The 25,055-nt window shown below is 45.4% G+C and overlaps 2 protein-coding genes across 3 annotated transcripts in view; one reads left to right on the plus strand and one right to left on the minus strand.

The window, feature by feature from the left end:
- LOC142189718 (uncharacterized) overlaps positions 1 to 25,055 on the plus strand; it is a 239,155-nt gene that overhangs the window by 80,824 nt on the left and 133,276 nt on the right. Inside the window, exons 5-7 of one of the 2 annotated variants that reach the window (XM_075262248.1) lie at positions 18,465 to 18,529; positions 19,032 to 19,152; positions 20,168 to 20,698. In XM_075262248.1, the coding sequence (XP_075118349.1) occupies positions 18,465 to 18,529; positions 19,032 to 19,152; positions 20,168 to 20,698 (717 nt within the window). The remainder of the gene's footprint in view (positions 1 to 18,464; positions 18,530 to 19,031; positions 19,153 to 20,167; positions 20,699 to 25,055) is intronic. The other variant, XM_075262249.1, reaches the window with a different exon arrangement.
- Positions 1,942 to 15,520, minus strand: LOC142189420 (uncharacterized). The gene is made up of 5 exons (XM_075262145.1): positions 15,447 to 15,520; positions 10,725 to 10,871; positions 10,415 to 10,594; positions 9,690 to 9,810; positions 1,942 to 3,170 (listed from the first exon to the last, which is right to left on the minus strand). Exons 2-5 carry the CDS (start codon positions 10,800 to 10,802, stop codon positions 1,945 to 1,947), a joined length of 1,605 nt encoding a protein of 534 aa, XP_075118246.1. The 5' UTR covers positions 10,803 to 10,871; positions 15,447 to 15,520; the 3' UTR covers positions 1,942 to 1,944.

The following is a 25,055-nucleotide window of genomic DNA, read 5'->3' on the forward strand; positions in this document are numbered from 1 at the left end:
TGCTAAGAATGCCGAAAGCGCATTCAACAAAGCGTCTCACATGTGTGATCCGAAAGTTAAAAACACACGTCTGGTCATCCAAAGCACGCCGAGGGATGGGGCGCAAGAAATAGGGGCCAATTCCAAAACCCTCGTCATCGACTACCACAAAGGGCACTGGTGGTCCTGACAATCCTGGAAGTGGCCGTGGTTCTGGAAGTGCCAGTTGCTTGGATGCAAGTCGTTCACTCATTCTGGAAGCTCTGAAGATGGCAGCATCAGCAGGGCTTCCATAGGCCCCTATATCTACAATTACAAACTTGTAGTCACTGTCAGCTTGGACCAACGAGCCGGCTTATTAACCTGAATATGTTTCCCATCCAGGGCACCAACACAGTTTAGAAAATGTGCAACTTTCTGGAAGCCATCTGCTAGCCAATCTTCACACTTTGGCTCAGGTATGACAGTCGGTTTCAAATGCTGCCAGATGACTTGGCAAGTGTGTCTCGTGATCAGGGAAGTAGTGGAGTCTGCCCGGAGAAACCCGAAATGTAGAGAAACAAAGGAGTTTCCCGTTGCAAGGAATCTGAAAAAAACATAAGAAGATAATCCTTTAGATTAGTCCGGTGGTCTGAGGGACACTGATCTGGATCCTGATCTATGTTATGCAGGATGACATGGCAATAGACCCAACTGTGTACAGTGTGGGCAAGAATGAGAAGGCGATACACAGTATTGGGGACAATATACATTAAACTAAGCTACCTGGGGTGATATGAGCAATTATGAAAGGGTTATGTACCTGAGCGTAACAATAAGACGTTCCTCAGCAGTAATGCACCGTCTCATATTGTGTATATTTGTGTCTTCAAAGGTAATTCCAGGATGTAGATCCAACAGCAGACGGTCAAATGTGGGGATTGACATCTGACAGTAACTGTGGAACTTGTTAGGGTGCTGGCGCAGGTCATTGTATAGGTTTCGGAAATGAACTTTCCTTTGCCTCTGCAACAGTATGGGGTGTAACCAATATCTCCACTTCCTTCTGGGGTCTTCTTCCAACATCTGTCGGTGTTGGCCGAATCGACGCATGTAAAGCCAGGCTATTAAAAAGTCTTCCATAAATGGATCCATTGTGCACCAAACTCACAAGGCAGCAGGACAAGAACAAATCACGATCGCAGCAACAATGAACAAAGCAAAGATGGCCACTGTCCAACAATGTGACCTTAAGCAGGGGGTCGGGACAATGTGGTGACATCTATTTTATTTTTTTTTTTTTTGGTTGGGGGTGTTTGTTGTTTTTTGCGGATCCGCAAAAAAACAGGTGCACACGGAGCCTTGCGGATGCAATTTGCGGTTGGGCACCGATATCTGCAGAATGAAATTTTAGAGTGAAATTTATGTTGCGGATCCACAAATTGCGGACCGCAAAAACCACTACGTTCGTGTAAGACCAGCCTTAGATTCTACCCTTAAGATAAGAGCTGGCTGATCTGGGCAAAGTTTGTAAACATGAAAAACACTACAGGGGCATTGCGGGACAAACCCTAAGCCATCTGGGACGGCAGGACAGCAGTACAAAATCGGAATTGTCCCGCCGAATCCGGGGCGGTGGATATATTCTATCTGGACTTTATTTGATTTAGAATTGGTTTAATGTGTCAGCTCACAATGTACATCTTTTTCCCTATCCATAAGTCTTTTTTTTTTAAATATGGGATGGAAATCTATGCAAACACGGGGAGAACATTCAAACATCCTGCAGATGGTTTTTTGCCCTTGGCGGGATTTGAACACCAGGACCCAACACTGCAAGGCTGCAGTGCTAACCACTGAGCCACCGTGTGGCCCCTGTGGCATTTTTTTCTTGTACAAAAACTCCAATCCCCAAAAAATTGGGGGATACTGTGTAAAATATAAATAAATACGTCTTTTGGAATTCTTAAATAACAAGATTTTTATTCACACTCTAACTTTGTGAATTCTCTGATGTTTAACAAGACCTTCTTTCCTTGAGAAGCATTTCCCACATTCTAGACATGAAAATGGTTTTTCTCCTGTGTGAATTCTTTGATGTTGAACAAGAACAAATTTATGATAAAAACCTTTCCCACATTCTAGACATAGAAATGGCTTCTCCCCTGTGTGACGTCTTTGATGCTCAAGAAGGTATTTCTTCTGTGTAAAATATTTTCCACATTCTGGACACGGAAATGTATTTGTTGTGTGAAGTCTTTCATGTGCAATTTGGGCCGCCTTTTGGTTAAAACACTTTCCACATACAGTACATAAATATGGCTTCTCACCCGTGTGAATTCTCAGATGCTGTACAAGATTTGATCTCTGATTAAAACATTTGCCACATTCTGAACATGAGTATGGCTTCTTTCCAGCATGAACTCTCTGATGTCTATAAAATTCTGATATGTGGCTAAAATATTTGTCACATTCTGAGCAAGAAAATGGTTTGACCCCTGTGTGAGTTCTCACATGTTGTACAAGACTTGATTTTTGGTTAAAACATTTCCCACATTCTGAACATACAAATGGCTTCTCCCCCGTGTGGCCTCTTTGATGGTCAACAAGAGTTTGTTTCTGTGTAAAACATTTTCCACATTCTGAACATAAAAATGGCTTCTCCCCCGTGTGAATTCTCTGATGTCTATCAAGTCCTGATTTATAGACAAAACATTTGCCACAGTCAGAACATGAAAATGGCTTCTCTCCTGTGTGAATTCTCCGATGTCTAGCAAGATCTGATTTCTGTGAAAAACTCTTCCCACACTCTGAGCAAGAAAATGGCTTCACACCCATGTGAATTCTGTGATGTCTATCAACTTCTGATTTCTGGGTAAAACATTTCCCACATTCTGAACATGAATATGGCTTCTCTCCTGTGTGAATTCTCTGATGTCTAGCAAGTTCTGATCTCTGGGTAAAAGATTTCCCACAATCCAAACATGAAAATGTTCTGTCTCCTGAGTGAGGTCTTTGACTTTTATTTTCTTTAGATGTCTGCAATGAATCAGAAGATTGGACGTGTATAATAGGATCAGATAACAGGTCTTTGCTGTGAAGGTCTAAGGGTATATCTGGGGCAATGGCATGTTCTTCATATGCATCTTGATAATCAGCCGTCTTAAAATCTGAAGATATAAGATATCCCTCTGAACTCCTAAAACAGTCATCTGCCAAAGATAAGACACAATTCATTATTTTCCCATAATGATACTGATACTTTTGAACATTTCCTTATAAAAAAAAATTCCATAATTGTACAAAACATAGCCAAAAAATGATATTTTCTACTGACTACGAAAATGGTTGCAAAACATGACGACAATCTAACCATAGACTTCAGAGCACGGACCAAAAGAGCTTGATGTTCGGCCACCAGGGGCTGTTCTCCAGTTTTCCACTTCTGTGGTGTGACCAGCATCTACGTTGGTTCATGTTGCGGTGTGACGGCTGATACTGTTCTAGTAATAGGAGCGGCTCAGCAGCCCCACCACTATATAGTGGTGATTGTGGGGAAGTGCGGCACTGCTACTATTACTTGAATTAGTTTCAGCCTACACATGTTCCCCGTCCACTGCAGCAGCTTCTAGTGCTTCGAGGCTGCCAAAACAGGTGTCTGGTCCCTATAGATCACACACATGACCAACCCCTTTAAGTTACTAGTTTTTCTTATGGACATCTAGTATCTAGTTGAGTTAGGGAGTGTTACAGGCAATGATCCCGGGGAAACTATGTAAATAATATCTACTCTAGAAAACTCTCTGGTGTCTAGTGGTAGTTTACAAACCCCTCCAGATAGGATGTTCTTATTGGTACCACTTTCTCCAGTTCCACCTATTGTTTTCAGGGTATGAAAGTTCTCATCAGCCGAAGAAGGAGAAGGAAAAAATACAGGCAGAGAGATTAAATGGCTAATGTTTGTGGTAGAAGGAATCCCAGAAGGAACCTGAGCTGGACCCGGTCAGGAAAAAAGGAGGTTTATGGCTCCTCCAAAGAAAAGGCCTGCAGCTCACCCATTCTTTTGGCCAATATTATAGCCAAAATGAAAGTTGTTTTGTAGGTCAAGAACTTTAGTTCAACCTCATCCAGAGGCTCAAAGGGACTAGTGCAGAGAGGACTGTACTGAGATCCCACTGGTGGACAGGAGTAGTAACTACTGGTCTCAGCCTAGTTGCCCCTTTAATAAAGGGGCTCACTAAAGGATCTTGAGACAAACACCTCCCCAGATAGGCGAACAGAGTGGCAACATGCACCATTAGGGTGGAAGCAGCAAGCCCTCTGTCTAGTCCGTCCTGAAGAAAATCCAGGATCGCCCTTACTGGTCATGTTCAAGGCACCAGGCATTGAAAAGGTTACCGATTCTTTGGTAGTTGTAAGTTGACACCGCTCTGGCACTTGCAAGGGTCTTCAGGACAGTTTGAGACAGTCCTCTATTCTTAATAGGGACTGGTCAACCTCCAGGCTGTCAGGTTGAATCTCCTCAGATTCTGGCATCTTAGCTCTCCTTGGGTTACCAGATGTTACCAATATATGCCTTGACTCATCTTCATGAGCTGGGCAAACCAAGCCCTTTTTAGACAGAATGGGATTATGGCAATTCCCGAGGCTTGGTCCTGTCTTATTTTGATCAATACCTTTGGTATGATGTAAACTGGAGGGAAGATGTAGAACAGCCTGAACCTCTATGGGATGGACAGGATATCCACTGCCAAGGGATTGTCCTCCTGGTACAGGGAGCAGAAGGTCCCCACCTTGGCGTTGAGTCGGGTTGCCATAAGATCGACCTCCGGGAGACCCCATCTCTGGACGATTGAGAGACCATTCTCCTGATATGGTGATATCCTGACTCAACTGATTCACTACTATGTTCAGGGAGCCCTTGATGTGAACAGCGGTTAACTGGGTCAGATTCTTCTCTGCCCAGGAAAATATTAGGTTTGCCTCTCTGAGCAGGGCTGGAGATCTGGTGCCACCTTGTTTGTTTAACTAGACCACCGTGGTCATGTTATCCGAACGGACCTTGATCGCTTTGCCTCGGAGATCTGGAGCAAAGTAACGAAGTGCCAGATAGACTGCTCTGAGCTCTTTGAGATTGGACGTTCCCAACTCCGGCCTTTTCCAACGATCTCGCACAGTCTTGTCTTCCAGATGGGCTCCCCATCCCAAATGGGATGCATCTGTTGTCAACAGGGTCCACACAGTCGGGACCGTGGACCTTCCGTCTTTTAGGTGTCTCCACCATCTGAGGGAAAGACAGGAACTGGGAGAAAGGCAGATCTTCTTGTGCAGTCCCTGTGGAGACTCATTCCAGGTTCTCAACAATTCCATCTGGACGGGACGCAAATGCCATAAAGCCCAAGGGACCGCCCTTGCCGAGGATGACATCAGGCCAGGCACTCTCAAGGCGGTGCGGATGGTAACTCACGAGGTCCGAAAGAGGAAGCGGGCGGCAGCCTCTATTCTCAACTTCCTTGGGGTGGAAAGGAAGATCTGCATTGCATCTGAATCCACAACAAATCCCAGGAATTTCTTCCGGGTGGATGGCACAATTTCTGATTTCTCCCAATTGATTATCCAACCTAACTTCTGTAGGACGTTGATGGCTATCTGGAGATGATGTTGAAGGATTGCAGTAGACTGAGCTTTTATGAGCCAGTCGCCCAGGTAGGGAACGATGAATAGGCCTTGTAGTCTGAGGACAGCAGCGACCGGAGTGACCACCTTGGTAAATACGAAAGGGGCTGAGGAGATGCCGAACGGCAGTGCGGCAAATTCGTAATGTTCTCTGTGGCCGGCCATATAAATGGCGATTCTGAGATACTTCCTGTGAGGTCGAAAAATAGGGACATGGAGATACGCGTCTTTCAGGTCTAGAGTGATCATTACTAGAGATGAGCAAACAGTGAAATGTTTAAAGTTCGATTCGAGTAGCCACTCAATACTCAACTGTTCGATCGAACATCGAACCCATTATAGTCTATGGGGAATAAATACTTGTTTAGGGGGAAACCACTATTGGACTCAGGAGGGTCACCAAGTCCACTATGACACCCCAGGAAATGATGCCAACACCCTGGAATGCAACTGGGACAGCAGGGGAAGCATGTCTGGGGGCATCTAACATGCCCAAGTCACTGTATTACGTCTCTGATGCAGCAGAGCTGAGTGTGCAGCAGGGTTCACATCTCCGGTGTAGCAAAGCTGGTCGTGCGCTCAGCTCGGCTGCATTTCCGGTGTAGTCGAGCTGAGCGCACAGCCAGCACTACTACATCTTGGCTTAGGAATGCATCGACCAGCGTTGATTGGCCGAATGCCATACAGAGCACAGCATTTGGCCAATTAACGCTGGTTCTGCCGGAGGAGGCAGAGTCTAAGATCGGTCCACAGCAGTGTCCATTCTGGTCCGATCTTAGACTCCGCCTCACAGACAGAGGCAGAACCAGCATTGATTGGCCGAACGCTGTACTCTGTATGGCATTTGGCCAATCAACGCTGGTCAATGCATTCCTATGGGAAAAAGTCAGCTCCCGCATATTGCAAGCTGCCAGGGATCCCGACCAGATAGAGCCCCAAAAACCCTGCCTGTACAGCTATCCCTGTCTCACAGTCACATAGTTCACAGTCTCATATAAACCGGATATTAAATCCACTATTCGTATAAATTGGAGGTCACCTGAATTAGCCAGCCAATTACTTTTTCCGATTTTTTTTCAATGCCTCCGTTGTCGTAGTTTCTGTCCCACCTCCCCTGCACAGTAATTGGTGCAAAACAAGCGCCAGGGAAGGTGGGAGGGGAATCAAATTTTTAGTGAGTTTGCCACCTGGTGTTTGACTCAAATCGAACATCTCGAACAGCCTGATATCTGATCGAACATGTACTCGATGAAACGCTGTTCGCTCATCTCTAATCATTACTTCCCCTTGTAGAAAAGATGTTACAGAATCTATAGACTCCATCTGGAAAGTTTTTCTTCTTATGTATCAGTTGAGGTACCTTAGATCGATGATCACCCTCCAGTCTCCTGAAGGTTTTAGAACCAGGAAGACTGGAGAATAAAGCCCCAGACCAAAGTCTGAGGGAGGAACTCTTTCCAGAGCCTCTTTTGTGACGTACTCCGCTTCCAAGATGGATTGCTTCGCAACGGGGAGAAGCGGGGTGATGACAAACCAGTCGGGTGTTAAATGATCAAACTCTATGGAGTAACTGCGTTCTACAGCTTGTAGAACCCAAAGGTCTTCTATATGGGTACTCCATGCCTCTGAAAAACTAAAAAGACGGGATCCAACAGGATTTGAGACCACAGAGAGCAGAGCCCCATCAAAATTCTGGCTTTTTCTTGGGATCATCCCTGGGGTTGCCACGACCAGCGTCTCTGGGATGGTATCTAGACCGTTGTTGTCGTCTAAAGCAAAAAGCTGACCCTCGACCCCTGGAAGGGGGAGGTCTCCTTCCTCTAGAGGCTTGTGGCAGAGATTTCCCCTTGCCCTCAGCAAGACCTTCCATAAGGTCGTCCAGCTCTCAGCCGAATACCTTCCCTGGCTCAAAGGGAAGGGAGCAGAGTACAAACTTGGAGGTGTGATAATTTGGCCACTGCGAGGTCCACCTTCGGTGTACTGGGTCCATGGGGAACAGAGATCTGAAGACTCTAGTGGAGGAGTGACCTTTCTCCGGTTGTTTCCACCGTTAGAGCATGATGCTGGCCAGAGATGTGTCCGCATGAAAGGTAATGTGCCCCCCAGTGGTGGACGTGGAGGCTTCCCCGTCAACATCCTTGTCAACTGTAGACCGGATGGACTTCAGCAGCCTATTAGTTTGATCATAATGAAATACAGGTCTGCTGGAATGAAATGACTCCTCATCAGAAGATGCAGAGTCGTCGCCCACATGGAGCCTCTCCATAGAGGGGAGCAATAGGGATCACCTATCCAGGCATGGCTTCTTAGCGAGCTGAGACAAGGTAGTACGGATATCTTTAGAGAATCGTCCTGAAATAAAAGCTAAGGATATAGCAGAGAGGAACTCCTTAGTACTGCTGAAAAAAACGTACTCACCATATACTCCTTGACCCATGCTACCATCTCTCTAGGCGAGGGTTCCTCAGCTGGAGGTCCTCTGCAGCCACGGCAATGAGCATATTCGTAGCCTAAAGACAGTGTCTTTATTAACCTTCCACCATAGGGTAATAGACCCTCACAAATGAACCGCAACCTACCATCTGGGAGCGGGATGTCGCAATCAAGACTCGTCAAATGCTTCCTTTTTGACGAACGTTTCCTCCTCCTTTGGTCACCAAGAGGCGTAGTGGAGGATGACATTATAGCGACACACTGTAGTAATCAGAGATGAAGTAATCAAGGAGACTGATCACCATGATTAAAATAAATAGGAAAGATCTTACCAAGTTCTGAAGTTTAGCAAGGTTGAAGAATTTGAGATACACAATCCAAGCACAAGAGATGCTTTCCACAGGAATGCAGGAGAACCCCACCAGTATACAAGGAATACACCAGAAACACCAGGAAGGGCAACTTATCTGCCTCTGGAGCCCTCCTTTAAGAGAGTGACCTGGAAGGGGGTGGGGCTAACGTGCCCGGGGCCCCACACAAAAAAACCCCCCTGGTTTTCAGGCGCTTGCCGGCTCATAGGGCTGTCCAGAGGGTCCCCCATATCCTCCAAGAGGGACCTGAGTATTTTAGAAACCGGGAACAGGTCGCAAGTAGTATCGGAAACGCACTTCCGGTACGCGCTAGCCGCTAACCTGAAGTACGCGGCAGGGAAAGGCGTCCGGAGCGGAACCAGGCAGAGGGAGAAAGGTGCCCACCTGCAACCTATTGCAGGCTCCGGCGCAACCGCCGGCTGAAGCAGGTAAACGCTTTACGGATGGGGGAAGAGGTACTAAGACCTCAACAAAAACACTTCTTTCCTATTTAGGAAGGAAAGAAAGCAAAGGACAAAAGTGAAGAAAGAGAGCAAGAAAGAAACGCAAAGCAAGGGACCAGAACTGCCGGTAAGTACAAAGTCTGGCCCTTAAGGAGGACACAAAGTCCTCCCCACCTGTCCCTGTCCACACAGGACAGAAAAAAACATGAAAAAAACAAGGGGAGGCTCTTGTGCCCTCTTATAGGGCAAGCCATGTATGTGATTGGCTAATTAAAGATCCGCCTGGACGACAGGGAAAGAAACTGTAGGCGCTGCTCATATTAGTCACCAGATCAAACAATCCTCTACTGATGGTCTCTCTGCCCTCCCGTAACCACTGCTCCCAAGAGCTATGATAGAACGACCTAGATGGCGTCCATCCTAATTCTCTGCCCTTTCATGGAAAATATCTTCAGGTGCATTATTGAGGTATGTTTAACACTCAACAATCTCTCACCAAGAGGTACACTACCCAAAAGTAGTCTCTGACAGTCTTTTTATAGAGCAGCTGAGGAAGCCCTTTTGTGGCAAGATCCAAAATCTAATCAGATCACAGCTGTAATTATTAACATATCTGACAGAACTGCAGGAATTCAACATTTCTATTTGCGGTATTTTCTTGTTTTGTCAACCAGTTTATTTTAACTGAAAGGAAGAAAATGTGATAGAAAAATCAGAAAGAAGAAAGAGCGGAAAAAATACTCAGAATTGTTACAGAATAAATAGAATCAGTGACCCTTCTGTGCTTTATATAGTGGTGACTCCTCACCTGGGCGGTTCCCTGTAGGAATGTCCTCCTCACACTCCTCATCACCACTCACATAGGGATCTTCCTGTATTCTCATAGATATAGCATTAATGTCGCCCACATCTTTATCCTGATGGAAAATCTGGGAAACAAATAATGTAAAAGTCACCGGACAAATGGGGAAGTCACAGAGAATGTTCTAGATCATTAATCCGCAGGAAGATGAAAGATGTCCTGACAGTAGCTGCAGGTCTGTGAGAAGCCGGAGAAACATATTAGATGGCGGCTCAATGACACCGCCCATGTATATAACCATATAATACTGCTGGATACAACAAGACTGACCACAAGGACTTCACAGCCCGTCTACACATCATAGGGAATATCTCCATCTACCTGATCATCCTGTGGAAGAAGAGGACTGGGACATCTCTCCGGTGTTGTCCTCTTACTGGATCTACCTGTAGGAAACACAGACAGGGACTGAATTCATTCTGTACATACAAATAATGGAAGTCCATGTGTATATAGTCATGTGTATTACCTGCTGATGTGAGGGGCTGGTGGTCCTCCATCATCACCTCCTTGTACAGATCCTTGTGTCCTTCTAAATACTCCCACTCCTCCATGGAGAAATAGACAGCGACATCCTGACACCTTATAGGAACCTGACAACACAATGACACAGTCATCACCCCGACCCCTCCAGTTACTGTGTAATGTCCCAGCATTCCCAGCAGTGTCACCTCTCCAGTCAGCAGCTCCAGCATCTTGTTGGTGAGTTCTAGGATCTTCTGTCCATTGATCTCCTCCTGTATCAGGGGGTGAGGTGAAGGCCCTGGGATTGGGCTCAGGGTTCCTCCATATCCTTCATACACAGGAGCCTGACAGCGCCCACTAGAGGTCTTCTTCACTACTGTGTAATCCTGGTTATGGGGAGACACATTAATAAATCTCACTCCATACATGTCCAGAGCCCATCACCTCTCCAGTCCTATCATCTGTTATTACTATAGATAAGAATGATGTCATGATGACATCATCAGAATCTCTCACCTCTCCAGTAAGCTGGTAGATGATCTCTAGGGTGAGATTTAATAGACTTTCTGCCATCTTGTTCCTGTCTCTTTCCATCCTTGATGGGACAATCAGGAATATTCTCTTACACAGGAGATATTAGAGAGGACCGTACAGGGCATGAACCTGAAAGAAGATGAGACATTGAGTTCCCCTTCTGAATATATCAGGGGGTTGAGCTTACACACGGCCGCTCCAAATAATGAATAATTTTTCTCCAGAATGTAGCTGCTCCTCTAAATAATTACCCCTCCCCCCAGCCCACACCCAGATTATATTAATGGGGTTCTCCAGTTTCCGCACATAAATGTTATTGTCTATATAATAAAAACTTGTAGAATTTTCCAATATACTTTCTGTATTAAAAAAATTAAAAATTGAAAGCACCGGGCATTCACCATGGGGTAAAAGCAGTCCAAACTTTATTTAAAACTTCATACAAGATAAGGGTGCATTCACACTGAGTAAACGCTAGCTTATTCTGAACGTAAAACACGTTCAGAATAAGCGGCGTCTAAAGCAGCTCCATTCATTTCTATGGGAGCGGGGATACGAGCGCTCCCCATAGAAATGAATGGGCTGCTTCTTTCACTCCGTGCAGTCCCATTGAAGTGAATGGGGAGTGCCGGCGTGTACGCTCCGGCATGAGCAGAGCTTGCCGTATACGCCGGCACTCCCCATTCACTTCAATGGGACTGCACGGAGTGAAAGAAGCAGCCCATTCATTTCTATGGGGAGCGCTCGTATCCCCGCTCCCATAGAAATGAATGGAGCTGCTTTAGACGCCGCTTATTCTGAACGTGTTTTACGTTCAGAATAAGCTAGCGTTTACTCAGTGTGAATTCACCCTAAGAGAACGAGAGGAGGCACGCCTGAGCTGGATGAGCAACAACCGTTTTGTGCAACTGCACTTTTTCACGCTCGATCTAATTCTGTCAGGTGTGCCCATCCTACTAATATTATAAACGTGAAAGTTTGTGTGTTTGGATGTTTGTTCCCGAATCCCGCTGGCACCCGGAAAGAAAGATAAGCACATTAACATCCCCGACGGATGCCGGGTTTTCCAACTGCAAGCCCTGAAAGCACGTCCGGTGGAGGCTGAAGGACCTGCGATGATGTCATGCGCGCTGTTACCCCATAGGACCATGCGACAGAGGGGGCAGTGCTGTGGAGGCGCAGGCCGGCCGCCGACCCTTCACGCCAATCTGGGATTGGAGCAGCCGATACAGGGGGTGGAGCTATAGCTGCTCACCCAGGGCCAGTCCAACAGCCGGCCTAAAACAGCCACCAAAGGAAAGCAGTGCAGTGGAATGAGCCGAGCGTCTTGTATTTGAAGCCTCCAGTAAGTTGAATGACAGACAAGTGGCTGTAGGAATTTAAAAAAAAAAATCCCCAAAACCGAGCGGGAAGCAGCCAATTGACCGAAGTCAAGCCCACTGTACCGTTCGTGACAGCACTGAGGGCTGCAGCGACATGTGCCGTGCATCTGACTGTCCCACCTGATAGAAACATGTCGTCTGTATCAGTATTTATACCCCACTGGGGTGGGCGACTTTACCCTTAGGGAGAGATCAGGCATTTTTTTTTTTTATTCTGCTTTTAACAAGAGAATTAGAAGACTCCTGGCCAAAAACCACCATCCGCCCAAATTCTCACTGCTATACGACGCCCCAATTCATGGAAAAATGGAGAAGAGATGACACCTGCCATCAGCTCATTTGCATACATGGCTCCCATTGGCTGGCTGCTCACGCTCTATGGTCAGTCCGGAAGCTGCGCTTCTGCAGATGAGCACACTTCCTGTGGATATTTAGCCGCCACAGGCAGGTCAGCCCTCCTCTCATCCATCCCAGTGTGATGGTGACTTACTTCTTGGAGGGGGAGGGGGGGGGGAGACTGGCCAATTTGCTGCAAACAGCAGCAGCAGCCCTGTGCCCCCTGACTTCTGTCTGCCACCACTCCCCAATCTGTATGGCAACGCAAAGAAATCTAGTATCCCAAGCCAGAGCCCCATCAACATTGGGACCGCACCAGACCCCGTAAGCCTACCCCACTGCCAGAACCTAGCAAAGGAGAGAGAGAGGGAGAGAGACATTGAGTTCCCCTTTGGAATAGATCAGGGGGTTGAGCTTGCACACGGCCACTCCAAATAATGAATTATTTTCTCCAGAATGTAGCTCCTCCCCTAAATAATTACCCCTCCCCCCAGCCCACACCCAGATTATATTAATGGTTGGCTATCTTCTAGTCCGCTCTTAGACCACTCCTGTTTCTGGGAGTGGCCAAAAATGTTAATTGTCCAGAGATTTGCATCAATAGTATACTTTTACTTCGTTTTACACCTAGAGCGCTCCTGATTGGCTATTCACTCTTGCAGTGGTTTCCATTGTGGTCCTCTCTTCGACCGATCCCATTTATGCGAGTGGCCTAAGTCGGCCCTTGAATCGTCTCTACACATACTTTTACGGCTGAGCACCACCAAGTATCCTAATGAGCGTGGATTCCTCAGCTCAGAGGAAGCTTCGAAACGTCATATTCTGTCATCATTATGAGCTAGCCATTAAAAAAGGTATCACCTACTGAAGACTTGCAAAGTTTTTTTTGTTTTTTATGTCAATGGGAGATGAGCTGTAGTGCAGCCACTGGGCGCTAGGCACTGGGGAGAGCTTTCTGCCCCGTATTGTGTATTGGACGGGCGCCAGAACCAGCTCCGTACAGATGAAAGGTCAGGGGACCAGGTGTCGCCCCCTCTTGGTTAGACATTTAAGGCCTATCCTGAGGAAATAAGACAGGAGAACCTCTTTAACTCTGTAAGAACGTAATGAAGAGTCGATATTCATAGACCATCAATACCAGATCAGTGGGGTCGGAGACCTGAGACCTCCATATCAGCGAGACCTGCACAGTGTACTGAGCCAGAAGCAGAGACATCCATACACTGTGTAGTGGCCGTGTATATAGTACTATCACTACTGTCCTGACTGTATACAGCACTATCTCTAGTGTCCTGACTGTATACAGTACGATCCCTACTGTCCTGACTGTATACAGTACTATCTCTAGTGTCCTGACTGTATATAGTACTATCTCTAGTGTACTGACTGTATATAGTACTATCTCTGCTGTCCTGACTGTATATAGTACGATCTCTAGTGTCCTGACTGTATATAGTACTATCTCTACTGTCCTGAATGTATACAGTACTATCTCTAGTGTCCTGACTGTATATAGTACTATCTCTACTGTCCTGACTGTATATAGTACTATCTCTACTGTCCTGACTGTATATAGTACTATCTCTACTGTCCTGACTGTATATAGTACGATCTCTACTGTCCTGACTGTATATAGTACTATCTCTAGTGTCCTGACTGTATATAGTACTATCTCTAGTGTCCTGACTGTATATAGTACTATCTCTACTGTCCTGACTGTATACAGTACTATCTCTACTGTCCTGACTGTATATAGTACTATCTCTACTGTCCTGACTGTATATAGTACGATCTCTACTGTCCTGACTGTATATAGTACTATCTCTACTGTCCTGACTGTATATAGTACTATCTCTACTGTCCTGACTGTATATAGTACTATCTCTACTGTCCTGACTGTATATAGTACTATCTCTACTGTCCTGACTGTATATAGTACTATCTCTACTGTCCTGACTGTATATAGTACGATCTCTACTGTCCTGACTGTATATAGTACTATCTCTACTGTCCTGACTGTATACAGTACTATCTCTACTGTCCTGACTGTATACAGCACGATCTCTACTGTCCTGACTGTATATAGTAAGATCACTAGATCCACAAAAAGGCCAGGTCTCTCAGCATTATAGATCTCCAGATGGATAGGGCAGCACGGTGGCTCAGTGGTTAGCACTGCAGCCTTGCAGCGCTGGAGTCCTAGGTTCAAATCCTGCCAAGGGCAAAACAACATCTACAAGGAGTTTGTATGTTCTCCCCGTGTTTGCCTGGGTTTCCTCTCACACTCCTAAGACATACTGATAGGGAATGTAGATTGTGAGCCCTACATGGGACAGTGACTGACAATGTCTGTAAAGTGCTGCGGAATATGATGGCGATATATAAGAAAGCATAATAATAATACCAATCTCATGACCAGAAATATGGGTTTCAATTGCACAATGTGCATGGGGCCTTAGATACAGCGGGGTGATGGTGGACGGTGAGCGCCTCCTGCTGGAGCTGTTCAGACCATCACAATGCACAATATATAGAGGACCCCTGCCACATATAGAACTGCTCCATACACCTGACCCCACATTGTGACGTGTATGTCAGGAAGGGGTTAATGGTTCTCCACGTGAAAGAAAAAGAGTCAGAAATATCCGAAAGAATAAAAGAAACAGAACAAGGAAATACCAAACCGCTAATAGTATAACCCCCCCCAATACAGTCCCATGTAACTACATCACTCCCTCCCCCCCCAATACAGTCCCATGTAACTACATCACTCCCTCCCCCCTCACATACAGTCCCATGTAACTACATCACTCCCTCCCCCCTCCTCACATACAGTCCCATGTAACTACATCACTCCCTCCCCCCTCACATACAGTCCCATGTAACTACATCACTCCCTCCCCCTCCTCACATACAGTCCCATGTAACTACATCCCTCCCTCCCCCTCCTCACATACAGTCCCATGTAAGCCCCTCCCCCTCTTACCCTGCACCTCCGGCTCTTCTCTCTTCAGCACAATACAGACATGTAAACTATCGCACTGCAGCCGCTTCCTGGAGGAGGTCACATGACCAGACAGGAAGGGGCGGGGCTTACACAGACGGCTGAGAGAGAAGAGACAGAGACTGCGGGTGTGTACAGGGCAGAGGAGAGAGCCGGGGCAAGAGGGAGGGGCTTACATGGGACTGTATGTGAGGAGGGGAGGGAGTGATGTAGTTACATGGGACTGTATGTGAGGAGGGGAGGGAGTGATGTAGTTACATGGGACTGTATGTGAGGAGGAGGAGGGAGTGATGTAGTTACATGGGACTGTATGTGAGGAGGGGGGGGGGAGTGATGTAGTTACATGGGACTGTATGTGAGGAGGGGGAGGGAGTGATGTAGTTACATGGGACTGTATGTGAGGAGGGGGAGGGAGGGATGTAGTTACATGGGACTGTATGGGGGGAGGGAGGGATGTAGTTACATGGGACTGTATGTGAGGAGGGGGAGGGAGTGATGTAGTTACATGGGACTGTATGTGAGGAGGGGGAGGGAGTGATGTAGTTACATGGAACTGTATGTGAGGAGGGGGAGGGAGTGATGTAGTTACATGGGACTGTATGTGAGGAGGGGGGAGGGAGTGATGTAGTTACATGGAACTGTATGTGAGGAGGGGGAGGGAGTGATGTAGTTACATGGGACTGTATGTGAGGAGGGGGAGGGAGTGATGTAGTTACATGGAACTGTATGTGAGGAGGAGGAGGGAGTGATGTAGTTACATGGGACTGTATGTGAGGAGGAGGGAGGGATGTAGTTACATGGGACTGTATGTGAGGAGGAGGAGGGAGTGATGTAGTTACATGGGACTGTATGTGAGGAGGGGGGAGGGAGTGATGTAGTTACATGGGACTGTATGTGAGGAGGAGGAGGGAGTGATGTAGTTACATGGGACTGTATGTGAGGAGGAGGAGGGAGGGATGTAGTTACATGGGACTGTATGTGAGGAGGGGGAGGGAGTGATGTAGTTACATGGGACTGTATGTGAGGAGGGGGGAGGGAGTGATGTAGTTACATGGGACTGTATGTGAGGAGGAGGAGGGAGTGATGTAGTTACATGGGACTGTATGTGAGGAGGAGGAGGAGGGAGGGATGTAGTTACATGGGACTGTATGTGAGGAGGGGGAGGGAGTGATGTATTAGTGGAAGTTAATAAGAATGTTCCTTGCAGAGTGCTGACGTAGTAGTGATGCTTCTTATGGGAACAGCCCCCACTTTCTGACACAGTTGCTCCTGGTCCCTTTTCTGTTCCTCTTATCACTTGGCATCTACATGACCTTCTTCTGCTCCTTCCTGGTGTAGATTCCATTTCTGGCTCAGGAGACCTCCGCAGATGATTAGGAGACCTACAAAGCCTCTCCATAAATCTCACAGCAGCAGTAGAACTGGTTTATGTGTTCCTCCAGTATATATATATATATCCTCTGCACTGTTATATCCTCACTGCTCCCTTGTGCCCCCTTTGCCTGCTTTTATTTTACTTGTTACTTCCTATTAAAATATTATCTTATCTTATATCCCTGTTCTTTGTGGACAGACTACGTTTCCCATAATTCATCTTCCTGCTCTCACTCTCTGTGTCCCCCTCCCTTCTCCACCGTCCCTTCTAATTAAATCACAGATAATAAACCCCTACCACATCCGAGGTCACATGCTGATGTAACATTCGGTTTGCTGTCTGCCCCGCTCACAGGGAGGGGCAGTGTGCTTACAAACGAAACATCACAGCAGAGGTCAATAACCTGAGAATAAATGACATAATAGCGCTGAATTTACATGGGATATTGTGTGACTTTGATTTCTATGAGGAGGTTCCATTCTGAGCTTTTTTCATGGAGATGGAAAGGACGAGCTCCATAATCATCGGAACCCACTGACATGTGAATGAGGCCTAACAATGGTGTAGGAAACCCCAATCCTAATAAGCTCTCCCCACTGTCTCCTGACATTGTACATCCTTTCTGGATAGTCTCCTAGTCTGTCAACTGGCAAAAAATTTTTTTCTTTTATTTGTGTTTTAATCGTTCCCCATTCCATGTTCCCACCAGTCATTCGTTGCCTTTGTTGAAACTCAGATCATAACAAAACATCTGGTAAATCCCCCGCCCCTCTATCACTGAGGCTTCAGGATTCCTGAGGACGTTCCACTGTGTACGACACAACTCCATTATGAGCCTCACCCCAAACATGGAGGATCTGCCTTTGTGTATTTATTACATTGTCTCATCTTTCTGTTTATGTTCTCACATGTAGAATCCTCATAGTCAATGTCTCGTATATAAGAGATAAGGATGGAAAGAGACGGGAACAAGATGGCGGAAAGTCTATTAAATCTCACCCTAGAGATCATCTACCAGCTTACTGGAGAGGTGAGAGATTCTGATGATGTCATCATGACATCATTCTTATCTATAGTAATAACAGATGATAGGACTGGAGAGGTGATGGACTCTGGACATGTATGGAGTGAGATTTATTAATGTGTCTCCCCATAACCAGGATTACACAGTAGTGAAGAAGACCTCTAGTGGGCGCTGTCAGGCTTCTGTGTATGAAGGATATGGAGGAACCCTGAGCCCAATCCCAGGGCCTCCACCTCGCCCCCTGATACAGGAGAAGATCAATGGACAGAAGATCCTAGAACTCACCAACAAGATGCTGGAGCTGCTGACTGGAGAGGTGACACTGCTGGGAATGCTGGGACATTATACAGTAACTGGAGGGGTCGGGGTGATGACTGTATCATTGTGTTGTCAGGTTCCTATAAGGTGTCAGGATGTCGCTGTCTATTTCTCCATGGAGGAGTGGGAGTATTTAGAAGGACACAAGGATCTGTACAAGGAGGTGATGATGGAGGACCAGCAGCCCCTCACATCAGCAGGTAATAGACATGACTATATACACATGGACTTCCATTATTTTTATGTACAGAATGAATTCAGTCCCTGTCTGTGTTTCCTCCAGGTAGATCCAGTAAGAGGACAACACCGGAGAGATGTCCCAGTCCTCTTCTTCCACAGGATGATCAGGTAGATGGAGATATTCCCTATGATGTGTAGACGGGCTGTGTAGTCCTTGTGGTCAGTCTTGGGTTCTCCAGCAGTATTAGATGGTTTATACTTGTGTAATGAGAGGTGGAGATGGAGGATAAAGCTGACCATAGACATTACATGTTGTCTGGATCTTCTCACAATCTTCTGGCTTTGGAGACTTCTGATTGGAATAAGGAACCATCAGGTTGGATTTCTACCGATCTGATCCTTTATTTCCCCTGAGACAAACAACCCCGGATGTATCTGGTAGAATCTGATCTCCTCCACTGAGACAACCTGAAGCAGGTCTAGCCATGCCGAGTATACATGTAGCCATCTAGCTATGCCGAGTGTATGTGTTCTTCAGGATGAGCCGTCACCTATTATTTACTGTATGTGAAGCCTTGAGGTGACCGGCAGCTATTTGTCTCTGATATCTCCTACTGTATTCCCCAGGACTTCTCCAACTTCCTACTGACTTACGTTATTTGTTCCGCAGATTTCCCATCAGGATACAGATCTGGATGATATTAATGTTATCACTATAACAATAAAAGACGATCCCTATGTGAGTGGTGAGGAGGAGTGTGAGGAGGACATTCCTACAGGGAACCGCCCAGGTGAGGGACTGTGGGAACATACAGTAGTATCTTCTATAGATATTGTATGAGGTTAGTAGGTGCTGGAGATTACAGGACAGAGACAGATAACCAGGTAAGGACACGCTGACTTTAATTTTTTGCATTTTATTGTTTTTTTTTACTTTTTGTTATAATGCAGGAATATCTGCTTATTGTGTGTTCTTCCGTTTAATATTTTTGATATTTTATTAAACATTTTACTTGTTTTTTAGGGGATTTGAACATTCCCTCGTTTAATGGATCATATGATAAATAGCAATACTATTAGTTGGGTTAATTAAAGTCATGGACTTCATTAAAGGGATATTCCCATCTCAACGATAGGCTTGAGCCAATCTTGAGATTTCAGGATCGATTTTTAAATCCGATTTCCGATCATTTTCCAGCCAAACATGATCGTGAAATTTGCTTGATCGCCGATCGGGATCCGATCTTTCACGATCTCTCAAGCTTAATTGTATATTATACAGTAAAGTTGAGCCGATCTTGAGATTTCAAAATCCGATTTCCGATCATTTTCCAGCCGATCGCGATCGTGAAATTCACTCAAAAAAACGGGTAGTTCGAAATATTAATAAAAAAAAAATTCTGCCCACCTTGCAATTTGTATTACTTTTCCATTTTTTTTTTCCGTTTTTAGGGTCATATTCAAAAATTTGCTTTAGTGAAAAAAAATAAATGGCAGCGACCTGTTTTTAATGTAGACTTCAAAATGTTCTGAAATTTCAGTTTTAGGCCCGGTTCACATCTGCGTTTGGGTCATTCCGTTCCCCTCTCCGCATTTTACGTGTGGAAACCACACGGACCCCATTACAGTCTCTGGGGTCCGTGGGTTTCCTAAGGTAACCCCTTGTTTATGCGAATTAGGTTTCCGTTCGGGAAGGAGTCTCCAAGCGGACTCCCCAAAAGGAAACCCATGCACAGATGTGAATTGGGCCTTATTTTTAAAGATATCTTTTTGAAAAAAATAAAATCTTTTTTTTTGTCTTGTCAGATGACTGTACCGGGAGCTCAGAGGGACATCTGGTATGTACAGATTATAAAGCAGAGGATCCTGGTATCACACAAGATCCATATGAAGAACATGTCATTACCCCAGATATACCCTCAGACATTCAGAGGATCAATCTACCTTCTGATATATCACACACTTTTAAGAGGGGTTTTGTACATCAAACTCCTTTCACAGGGGAAAAACGATTTTCTTGTACAGAATGCTGGAAAAGTTTTAACCAGATATCAGAACTGGATAGACATCAGAGAATTCACACAGGGGAGAGGCCATTTTCATGTTCAGAATGTGGGAAGTGTTTTATCCAGAAATCAGATCTTGCGAGGCATCAGAGAATTCACACAGGGGAGAAGCCATATTCATGTTCAGAATGTGGGAAACGTTTTACCCAGAAATCAGAGCTTGATAGGCATATGAGAATTCACACAGGAGAGAAACCATTTTCATGTTCAGAATGTGGGAAATGTTTTACCCAGAAACCAACTCTTGTTGAGCATCAGCGAGCTCACACAGGTGAGAAGCCATATTTATGTTCAGAATGTGGAAATAGTTTTAACCTAAAATCAAGTCTTGTTCAACATCAGAGAACACATACAATGCTCAAGCCATTTTCATGCCCAGATTGTGGAAAGTGTTGTTCTCAGAAAGCAAATCTTTATAAACATCAAAAAACCCACACCGGGGATAAGCCGTTTTCATGTTCAGAATGTGGCAAATGTTTTTATCAGAAAATAGAATTTGATCGACATCAGAGAATTCACACAGGGGAGAAGCCATTTTCATGTTCAGAATGTGGCAGATGCTTTACTCAGAAATCAATTCTTATCAGACATCAAAGGATTCATACAGGGGAGAAGCCATTTTTATGTACTATATGTGGAAAACGTTTTAGCCAAAAGTCAGCTCTCATTGCACATCAAAGAACTCACGCAGAGAAAACCTTTTCTTGTCCAGAATGTGGAAAATATTTTACTCAGAAAAAACAACTTCTTCACCATCAAAGACGTCACACAGGAGAGAAGCCATTCTCATGTTCTGAATGTGGGAAAGGTTTTTATCAGAAGTCTGTTCTTATTGCACATCACAGAATTCACACAGGGGAGAAACCATTTTCATGTCTAGAATGTGGAAAGTATTTCTCAAGGAAAACACATCTTGATAGACATCGGCGAATTCACACGGGGGAGAAGCCATTTTCCTGTACTGTATGTGCAAAGTGTTTCAACTACAAAACAGCTCTAATAGCACATGAAAGAATTCACACAGGTGAGAAGCCATTCTCATGCCCAGAATGTGGGAAATGTTTTTCTCAAAGATCAGAACTTGTTAAACATCAGAGAATTCACACAGGAGAGAAGCCTTATTCATGTTCAGAATGTGGGAAGTGTTTTACCCAGAAAACAAATCTTCTTAAACATCAAAGAATTCATACAGCGCAGTAACCTGTCTGTCGGAATTTGTCTTGATAAGTAGTACACAAATAATACAGACAAGATCATAGAAGATAAATAATATAATCATAGATAATAAATGTTTGCTTGTACATCTGCTTGTGTTTGTGCTGGTCTTTCTTTATCCTGTTATATGTTCTGTGTATATAGTATGACACTCCAAAGCCAGGTCATTGACATGGTGTATGATAATACACAATGCTCTCAACACCTCCTGCCGCCTCCAACTGAAGAACATCCACCGAATCCGCTCCTTCCTCACCCCTGAAACTTCTAAGATGCTCGTCCAGGCCCTCATAATCTCCCGCTTAGATTACTGCAGCACCCTTCTCCATGGACTCCTAGCTAACATCCTCGCCCCCCTCCAGTCCACTTTAAATTGCACTGCTCACTTAAGTCACCTCACCCCCCGATCTTCATCGGCTACTCCCCTCTGCCAGTCCCTCCACTGGCTACTTATTGCCCATAGAAAAGAATTCAAGTTACTAAAATTAACATACAAAGCCATCCACAACCTGTCTCCTCCATATATCTCTGACCTCATCTCCCGTTACCTGCCCACACATAACCTCAGATCCTCCAATGACCTCCTACTCTGCTCTACTCTCATCCGCTCCTCACACAACCGTCTCCAAGATTTCTCCTGTGCATCCCCCATACTCTGGAACTCCTTACCAAGACACAGAAGACTGACCCCCATAATCTCCTAGCCCTCCTTCTCTGCGCCATTGGCTCCGTAAGGTGGAGGACATCCAATCAATGGAGGATCTCACGGCGTCTCTTCGAGACAAGTATGAGGCCTTCTTGAGGGCCTGGACCCCGTGGATTCTTTTCCAGGGTTCCCAGCAGCACAGGGACCTGATGGGTCAACCTTGAGATCTGGTCCCGGTCCCCCCCCTTCTTTTCCTTTCATCCCTCTCGCACCATGGAATTAATATAATAATGTACAGCACCATGGGATTAATATAATAATGTACAGCACCGTGGAATAAATTAATGGTTCTGTATAAATAAACAATAATAATAAAAATGCTCACTCCAAATTTACTTGGGATTTGATCCTCCGTATAAATTTGAACAGTTCTCTACACTTTTCACCCCTAAAATTTTCATTTGTCAGACAGATTTCTGTTTGTGAAGGGAGAGCTGGCAGCTGCCATTTTCACCGTCGGCAATATGTAGCTTCCTAACTTCGATCAGCTAGGGGCCTTAGATGGCATCTTATCCAAGCTGGAGAACTTCAATGAAGGTACTTTGAAGTTGAGAGGGGACTTTAAGTTGGGAGGGGACCTTAAATCCTGTGAGCTTCTCTCACCTCTCCCTCTTTTACCTCCGACGTGTCTGCAGTTTGCTGTTGATAGATCTCTGGTGTACGGCCCAACCAGGTGACTGTGATTATATATTTTATTCTCATCCCCGTGATGTATACATGTATACATATATATATATATATATATATATAGATTACTTCTTCCTTAGCCTTGTTGGTGTACCTCTAAATAGAGGGGCTACGATCCATCCTATTGCCTTCACCGACTACGCAATGGTCCATGCTGTTCTCGCGTCCTCCACCACCAGACCTCGGACTTGACAGTGACGTCTCAATGAGTCCCTACTCCAAGATTTCCTGACCTCTCAAGATGTAACTTCCACCCCTGAACATTATTTTAAAGAGAATTCCACAGATGATGTGTCCCCGTTGACACTCTGGTCTGGCCATAAGTGTGTGCTAAGAAGGATTTTTGTTCAACTAGGATCCCGCATAAAAAAGGTCCAGTCCTATGAACTTACAACCCTGATTGTCCTTAGTGCCTAGCTAGAGTCTGTCGCTACTTCTATCAGTTTGGGAATAAGTGTAGCCGAATGCTAGCCAAATCCTTTTGACACCCATCTCATCGCGGAAGTAATCACCCAGTTCTATTGTAACCTCTATAACCTGCACCACTCTTCTCCCGCAAAGGCCTCCCCCCCTCTGAACTCTTCGCATCAGCGGCATGTTACTAACTCTGGGCTCCCCTCAAACTTCTCCAACCCATCGGCTTCGACGAGAGTTAATGGCGTATCGGAGCGGCACATGCCAGGATTGCCCCTTCTCTCTTTTGATTTTTGTCCTGACCCTAGAGCCCCTACTTTGGACAATTAGATCTTATACTGCCAATAGGGGCTTGCGAGTTGGTGTTAGACACGTACAGATTGCAGAGTACATGAATGAACTTTTTTTTTGCCTCACTCCTTCCGTTAAAGGGGTTTTCCAGGTAAACATTTATTTATTGATTTTTAAAGGTCTGTTAGTGCTATTAATGGGTTAAAAATACACCCATATACTTTTAGCAGTGGTTTGAGTTATTTCTGGATGTCTGTGGGAGCTCCTGGCATCTTCTGCATTTGTTTACATGGAGTTAGTTTCCTGATATGAAACTTCCAGTGTACCTTCCACACTACCTCTCTGTCACTCCTCCTCTATCACTCCGTTACACCCCTCCCCCTCCTCCTTAGCTAAGCTACACTAAGTTATCCCGCCCACTGCCCAACTGCACTGTTGGTTATATGACCATCCCAGGAATATAGGCAATTATATCTATATTTTTAATAGAGGTAAATTAGAAGTTAGGCCGGGGGGAGGGGGTTTAGTTTGGGGGTATATTCATAGTTTATCCCGGACAACCCCTTTAATATAGAATTACCACAATGTTTTGTAATATCTCTAACTTTCAAATTAACTTTCAAAAATCGGAGGCCCTTAATGTCTCACTTCCCCAGCGGGTCCAGTCTTTGTTAGAGTCCTCCTTCCCTTTCAGATCGTCACATGGCGCCATCAAATATTTGGGGATATGGATATCTAGGAATCTGGGCAGGTATAAATTAAGTACAAACTACAACTCCTTTGGGTGACCAGGTTGGACTTAAAACGGTCCAAGGGAACCTACCTTTGGTTTGGGCATTGTGCCATTTAAAAAATGAACATCGTGTCCCACCTACTCTATCTTTTACAAACTCTCCCAATTCATATCCCGTAGTTTCTATAAATTTCTATATAGCGACCTTACTAACTTCATTGGGATGGTTAAACCATCTAGACTAGCCCATTCAACCCTTATCTTACCAAAACTGTGGGGTGGCTTGTGGCTCCCTGACCCTCGCAAGTATTATGAAGCCTCTATGCTCCAATGGGTGTTGGACTGGTGCTGTCATCTCCCCTTCAAGAAATGGGTCTTCTTGGAGCACACTTTCTCGGGAACTCCCCTCCACTTGCTCCCCTGGCTGGACTCACAATGTGGCTCTGAAATCCCACCCCATCATCGGACCTACACTCCAATTATGTAGGACGTTTTTCCCTCTCCTTTTCTGTCCCCGTTGTTCCCCATACTGGGTAACCCAGCCTTCCGTGCAGGCCTGTCTCCTGGCCATGTCAAACAATG

The sequence above is a fragment of the Leptodactylus fuscus genome, chromosome 1, assembly GCF_031893055.1.
Source record: "Leptodactylus fuscus isolate aLepFus1 chromosome 1, aLepFus1.hap2, whole genome shotgun sequence".
Taxonomy (NCBI): domain Eukaryota; kingdom Metazoa; phylum Chordata; class Amphibia; order Anura; family Leptodactylidae; genus Leptodactylus; species Leptodactylus fuscus.